The sequence below is a fragment of the Coenobita brevimanus genome, chromosome 31, assembly GCF_032717465.1.
Source record: "Coenobita brevimanus isolate Jiangsu-jjx chromosome 31, ASM3271746v2, whole genome shotgun sequence".
In the NCBI taxonomy this organism is placed as follows: domain Eukaryota; kingdom Metazoa; phylum Arthropoda; class Malacostraca; order Decapoda; family Coenobitidae; genus Coenobita; species Coenobita brevimanus.
Genome location: NC_136984.1, coordinates 31,411,037 through 31,418,536, shown reverse-complemented (window position 1 = coordinate 31,418,536; position 7,500 = coordinate 31,411,037). Strand labels below are relative to the sequence as shown.

Below are 7,500 nucleotides of genomic sequence, written 5' to 3'. Positions count from 1 at the left end.
TTTGGTTATATAGTTACCACCCAGCGTAGTAAATGGTTTCCTGGTGTACAGGAAACCATTTGGCTTGTCACTCAGTGTAGAGTCACCCACAGGCAGAAGGAAAAGGAAAGAATGAAGGAAAGAAAGACAGAAGAGGGAGTGTAAAGTCACCCACAGGCAGAAGGAAGAGGAAAGAATGAAGGAAAGAAAGACAGAAGAGGGAGTGTAAAGTCACCCACAGGCAGAAGGAAAAGGAAAGAATGAAGGAAAGAAAGACAGAAGAGGGAGTGTAAAGTCACCCACAGGCAGAAGGAAGAGGAAAGAATGAAGGAAAGAAAGACAGAAGAGGGAGTGTAAAGTCACCCACAGGCAGAAGGAAGAGGAAAAAATGAAGGAAAGAAAGACAGAAGAGGGAGTGTAAAGTCACCCACAGGCAGAAGGAAGAGGAAAGAATGAAGGAAAGAAAGACAGAAGAGGGAGTGTAAAGTCACCCATAGGCAGAAGGAAGAGGAAAGAATGAAGGAAAGAAAGACAGAAGAGGGAGTGTAAAGTGACCCACAGGCAGAAGGAAGAGGAAAGAATGAAGGAAAGAAAGACAGACAGAAGAGGGAGTGTAAAAAAGTGACCCAGAGGAAGAAGGAAGAGGAAATAATGAAGGAAAGAAAGACAGAAGAGTGAGTGTAGAGTCACCCACAGGCAGAAGGAAGAGGAAAGAATGAAGGAAAGAAAGACAGAAGAGGGAGTGTAAAGTCACCCACAGGCAGAAGGAAGAGGAAAGAATGAAGGAAAGAAAGACAGAAGAGGGAGTGTAAAGTCACCCACAGGCAGAAGGAGGAGGAAAGAATGAAGGAAAGAAAGACAGAAGAGGGAGTGTAAAGTCATCCAAAGGCAGAAGGAAGAGGAAAGAATGAAGGAAAGAAAGACAGAAGAGGGAGTGTAAAGTGACCCACTGGCAGAAGGAAGAGGAAAGAATGAAGGAAAGAAAGACAGAAGAGGGAGTGTAAAGTCACCCACAGGCAGAAGGAAGAGGAAAGAATGAAGGAAAGAAAGACAGAAGAGGGAGTGTAAAGTCACCCACAGGCAGAAAGGAAGAGGAAAGAATGAAGGAAAGAAAGACAGAAGAGGGAGTGTAAAGTCACCCACAGGCAGAAGGAAGAGGAAAGAATGAAGGAAAGAAAGACAGAAGAGGGAGTGTAAAGTCACCCACAGGCAGAAGGAAGAGGAAAGAATGAAGGAAAGAAAGACAGAAGAGGAAGTGTAAAGTCACCCACAGGCAGAAGGAAGAGGAAAGAATGAAGGAAAGAAAGACAGAAGAGGGAGTGTAAAGTCACCCACAGGCAGAAGGAAGAGGAAAGAATGAAGGAAAGAAAGACAGAAGAGGGAGTGTAAAGTCACCCATAGGCAGAAGGAAGAGGAAAGAATGAAGGAAAGAAAGACAGAAGAGGGAGTGTAAAGTCACCCACAGGCAGAAGGAAGAGGAAAGAATGAAGGAAAGAAAGACAGAAGAGGGAGTGTAAAGTCACCCACAGGCAGAAGGAAGAGGAAAGATTGAAGGAAAGAAAGACAGAAGAGGGAGTGTAAAGTCACCCATAGGCAGAAGGAAGAGGAAAGAATGAAGGAAAGAAAGACAGAAGAGGGAGTGTAAAGTGACCCACAGGCAGAAGGAAGAGGAAAGAATGAAGGAAAGAAAGACAGAAGAGGGAGTGTAAAGTGACCCACAGGCAGAAGGAAGAGGAAAGAATGAAGGAAAGAAAGACAGAAGAGTGAGTGTAAAGTCACCCACAGGCAGAAGGAAGAGGAAAGAATGAAGGAAAGAAAGACAGAAGAGGGAGTGTAAAGTCACCCACAGGCAGAAGGAAGAGGAAAGAATGAAGGAAAGAAAGACAGAAGAGGGAGTGTAAAGTCACCCACAGGCAGAAGGAGGAGGAAAGAATGAAGGAAAGAAAGACAGAAGAGGGAGTGTAAAGTCATCCACAGGCAGAAGGAAGAGGAAAGAATGAAGGAAAGAAAGACAGAAGAGGGAGTGTAAAGTGACCCACTGGCAGAAGGAAGAGGAAAGAATGAAGGAAAGAAAGACAGAAGAGGGAGTGTAAAGTCACCCACAGGCAGAAGGAAGAGGAAAGAATGAAGGAAAGAAAGACAGAAGAGGGAGTGTAAAGTCACCCACAGGCAGAAGGAAGAGGAAAGAATGAAGGAAAGAAAGACAGAAGAGGAGTGTAAAGTGACCCACAGGCAGAAGGAAGAGGAAAGAATGAAGGAAAGAAAGACAGAAGAGGAAGTGTAAAGTCACCCACAGGCAGAAGGAAGAGGAAAGAATGAAGGAAAGAAAGACAGAAGAGGGAGTGTAAAGTCACCCACAGGCAGAAGGAAGAGGAAAGAATGAAGGAAAGAAAGACAGAAGAGGGAGTGTAAAGTCACCCATAGGCAGAAGGAAGAGGAAAGAATGAAGGAAAGAAAGACAGAAGAGGGAGTGTAAAGTCACCCACAGGCAGAAGGAAGAGGAAAGAATGAAGGAAAGAAAGACAGAAGAGGGAGTGTAAAGTCACCCACAGGCAGAAGGAAGAGGAAAGAATGAAGGAAAGAAAGACAGAAGAGGGAGTGTAAAGTCACCCACAGGCAGAAGGAAGAGGAAAGAATGAAGGAAAGAAAGACAGAAGAGGGAGTGTAAAGTCACCCCAAGGCAGAAGGAAGAGGAAAGAATGAAGGAAAGAAAGACAGAAGAGGAAGTGTAAAGTCACCCACAGGCAGAAGGAAGAGGAAAGAATGAAGGAAAGAAAGACAGAAGAGGGAGTGTAAAGTCACCCACAGGCAGAAGGAAGAGGAAAGAATGAAGGAAAGAAAGACAGAAGAGGGAGTGTAAAGTCACCCATAGGCAGAAGGAAGAGGAAAGAATGAAGGAAAGAAAGACAGAAGAGGGAGTGTAAAGTCACCCACAGGCAGAAGGAAGAGGAAAGAATGAAGGAAAGAAAGACAGAAGAGGGAGTGTAAAGTCACCCACAGGCAGAAGGAAGAGGAAAGAATGAAGGAAAGAAAGACAGAAGAGGGAGTGTAAAGTCACCCACAGGCAGAAGGAAGAGGAAAGAATGAAGGAAAGAAAGACAGAAGAGGGAGTGTAAAGTCACCCACAGGCAGAAGGAAGAGGAAAGAATGAAGGAAAGAAAGACAGAAGAGGATGGAAGGAAAGAAGGATGGAGGAGAGGAAAGGGCAGATACTCAAGAGCAGCACTACATTGAGTGAGTGGATGGTTAGCGCCCCCACCTACCACAATAATAATAATAATAATAATAATAATAATAATCACCATCATTATCACTAGAATATGATGCTAGTCACGAAGAAGTGCAATGGCAAGGACGTAGAGCCGTAGTATTGTCTTTTTCTGCCACTGAGCTACGTGAAATAAGCTGCAAAAGGACGAAAATCTGGGCCAAGAAAGCTCCCTAACACCTCCTCCTTAGCGATTCATTTTTGGATATGGCTGGTTAATATCCTTCTGTATATGAAGAGGATGGGGAGTGAGAGACTGACGAGGAGAGTGTATGTGAGTGAGGTTGAGAGGGGGAGAGGGAGGGGGAGGCCAAGGATGAGATGGAGGGATGGAGTGGAGAGGATGGAGAGTGAGAGACTGACGAGGAGAGTGTATGTGAGTGAGGGAAAGGGAGGGGGAGGCCAAGGATGAGATGGAGGGATGGAGTGGAGAGGTATATGAGAGAGGGGGGTGTGAGCTGGGAGCAGGGCAGTGAAATGGCGGGGAACAGGGTGACATGGAGGCGATCTTTTTGCGGCCACCCCTTGCGGGATTGAGGGGTCTGGCAATAGATAGATACATAATGTTATTTATGCAAAGGAAGCTCTCTAACACCTCTTCCTTAGCGATTTATTTTTGGATATGGTTGGTTAACATCCTTTTGTATGTTATTTATGCAGAGTATGGCGATATTGGAAGGATTTATGTAACACAGAAGAGGACAGTAAGGTGTAATAAACAAAATAAATCACTTAGGAAAAGGTGTTAGGGAGCTTTATGCAGAGTATGGTGATATTGGAAGGATTTATGTAACACAGAAGAGGACAGTAAGGTGTAATAAACAAAATAAATCACTTAGGAAAAGGTGTTAGGGAGCTTTATGCAGAGTATGGTGATATTGGAAGGATTTATGTAACACAGAAGAGGACAGTAAGGTGTAATAAACAAAATAAATCCCTTAGAAAAGGTGTTAGGGAGCTTTATGCAGAGTATGGCGATATTGGAAGGATTTATGTAACACAGAAGAGGACAGTAAGGTGTAATAAACAAAATAAATCACTTAGGAAAAGGTGTTAGGGAGCTTTATGCAGAGTATGGTGATATTGGAAGGATTTATGTAACACAGAAGAGGACAGTAAGGTGTAATAAACAAAATAAATCACTTAGGAAAAGGTGTTAGGGAGCTTTATGCAGAGTATGGCGATATTGGAAGGATTTATGTAACACAGAAGAGGACAGTAAGGTGTAATAAACAAAATAAATCACTTAGGAAAAGGTGTTAGGGAGCTTTATGCAGAGTATGGCGATATTGGAAGGATTTGTGTAACACAGAAGAGGACAGTAAGGTGTAATAAACAAAATAAATCACTTAGGAAAAGGTGTTAGGGAGCTTTATGCAGAGTATGGTGATATTGGAAAGATTTATGTAACACAGAAGAGGACAGTAAGGTGTAATAAACAAAATAAATCACTTAGGAAAAGGTGTTAGGGAGCTTTATGCAGGGTATGGTGATATTGGAAAGATTTATGTAACACAGAAGAGGACAGTAAGGTGTAATAAACAAAATAAATCACTTAGGAAAAGGTGTTAGGGAGCTTTATGCAGAGTATGGTGATATTGGAAGGATTTATGTAACACAGAAGAGGACAGTAAGGTGTAATAAACAAAATAAATCACTTAGGAAAAGGTGTTAGGAAGCTTTATGCAGAGTATGATGATATTGGAAGGATTTATGTAACACAGAAGAGGACAGTAAGGTGTAATAAACAAAATAAATCACTTAGGAAAAGGTGTTAGGGAGCTTTATGCAGAGTATGGTGATATTGGAAGGATTTATGTAACACAGAAGAGGACAGTAAGGTGTAATAAACAAAATAAATCACTTAGGAAAAGGTGTTAGGGAGCTTTATGCAGAGTATGGTGATATTGGAAGGATTTATGTAACATAGAAGAGGACAGTAAGGTGTAATAAACAAAATAAATCACTTAGGAAAAGGTGTTAGGGAGCTTTATGCAGAGTATGGTGATATTGGAAGGATTTATGTAACACAGAAGAGGACAGTAAGGTGTAATAAACAAAATAAATCACTTAGGAAAAGGTGTTAGGGAGCTTTATGCAGAGTATGGTGATATTGGAAGGATTTATGTAACACAGAAGAGGACAGTAAGGTGTAATAAACAAAATAAATCACTTAGGAAAAGGTGTTAGGGAGCTTTATGCAGAGTATGGTGATATTGGAAGGATTTATGTAACACAGAAGAGGACAGTAAGGTGTAATAAACAAAATAAATCACTTAGGAAAAGGTGTTAGGGAGCTTTATGCAGAGTATGGTGATATTGGAAGGATTTATGTAACACAGAAGAGGACAGTAAGGTGTAATAAACAAAATAAATCACTTAGGAAAAGGTGTTAGGGAGCTTTATGCAGAGTATGGTGATATTGGGAGGATTTATGTAACACAGAAGAGGACAGCAAGGTGTAATAAACAAAATAAATCACTTAGGAAAAGGTGTTAGGGAGCTTTATGCAGAGTATGGTGATATTGGAAGGATTTATGTAACACAGAAGAGGACAGCAAGGTGTAATAAACAAAATAAATCACTTAGGAAAAGGTGTTAGGGAGCTTTATGCAGAGTATGGTGATATTGGAAGGATTTATGTAACTCAGAAGAGGACAGCAAGGTGTAATAAACAAAATAAATCACTTAGGAAAAGGTATTAGGGAGCTTTATGCAGAGTATGGTGATATTGGAAGGATTTATGTAACACAGAAGAGGACAGTAAGGTGTAATAAACAAAATAAATCACTTAGGAAAAGGTGTTAGGGAGCTTTATGCAGAGTATGGTGATATTGGAAGGATTTATGTAACACAGAAGAAGACAGTAAGGTGTAATAACCAAAATAAATCGCTTAGGAAAAGGTGTTAGGGAGCTTTCGTACTTACCTCATGGCTTCCTTAACAACCGCCTTTAGGTAGGTTAGTCTGGCCAGGTGTTGGTGTGTCAGAGGGCCGCCTAAATCGCCTAAAACAGCATCCACCTCCTGCTGAAGCTTACTCTGTACACTGGGCGTCACTGCCAAGAGGTACATGGTGAACCCCAGGGCGTGAGAGGTCTGTGGAGGGGGGGGAGAGGGTTAGTGTGGCTCCCTAACACCTTTACAGAAGTGATTTAGTTTGTTATGCCTTCCACTCCTCTTCTGTGTTGTTTATATTCTACCTTAACACCTTTCCCTAAGTGATTTATCTTATTATCTTACTATCCTTCTCTGTGTTACTTAAATTAATCTACCCAAACACCTTTTCCTAAGCGATTTAGTTTGTTATACCTTACTGTGCTCTTCTCTGTTGCTCATATTCTACCCTAACACCTTTTCCTAAGTGATTTATTTTCTTTATTACGCCTTACTGTGGTCTTCTGTGTTGCTTATATTCCACCCTAACACCTTTTCTTAAGTGATTTAGTTTGTTATACCTTACTGTGCTCTTCTGTGTTACTTATAATTCTACCCTAACACCTTTTCCTAAGCGATTTAGTTTGTTATACCTTACTGTGCTCTTCTGTGTTGCTCATATTCTACCCTAACATCTTTTCCTAAGTGATTTATTTTGTTTATTATACCTTACTGTCCTCTTCTGCGTTACTTAAATCATTCTACCCTAACACCTTTTCCTAAGTGATTTATTTTATTACACCTTACTGATATCCTCTGTGTTACATAAATTATTCTACCCTAGCACACACACACACACACACACACACACACACACACACACACTGCCTCTCTCTCTCTCTCTCTCTCTCACCCATACACACACATACACACACATAAAACACAAACACACACTCACAACACACACACACACACACACACACACACATTACTCCCCATCTCGCTCTCTCTCTCTCACACACACACACACACACACACACATATTCCCCCCCTCTCTCTCTCTCACACACACACACACACACACACACACACACACACATTCTCCCCCCCCTCTCTCTCTCTCTCTCTCACACACACACACACAACACACACACACACACACACACAACACACACACACACGCACACACACATTTTCCCCCCCTCTCTCTCTTTCTCTCTCTCACACACACACACACACACACACACATTCTCCCCCCCTCTCTCTCTCTCTCTCTCACACACACACACACACACACACACACACACACACATTGTCCCCCCCTCTCTCTCTCTCTCACACACACACACACACACACACACACACACACACATTCTC

General features: G+C 41.9%; 1 protein-coding gene across 1 annotated transcript in view; it reads right to left on the bottom strand.

The window, feature by feature from the left end:
* Positions 1-7,500, bottom strand: part of LOC145395544 (putative cytochrome P450 301a1, mitochondrial) — a 19,441-nt gene that overhangs the window by 4,343 nt on the left and 7,598 nt on the right. The window contains exon 7 of the mRNA XM_080269150.1: positions 6,176-6,345. Coding sequence (XP_080125276.1) covers positions 6,176-6,345 — 170 coding nt within the window. The remainder of the gene's footprint in view (positions 1-6,175; positions 6,346-7,500) is intronic.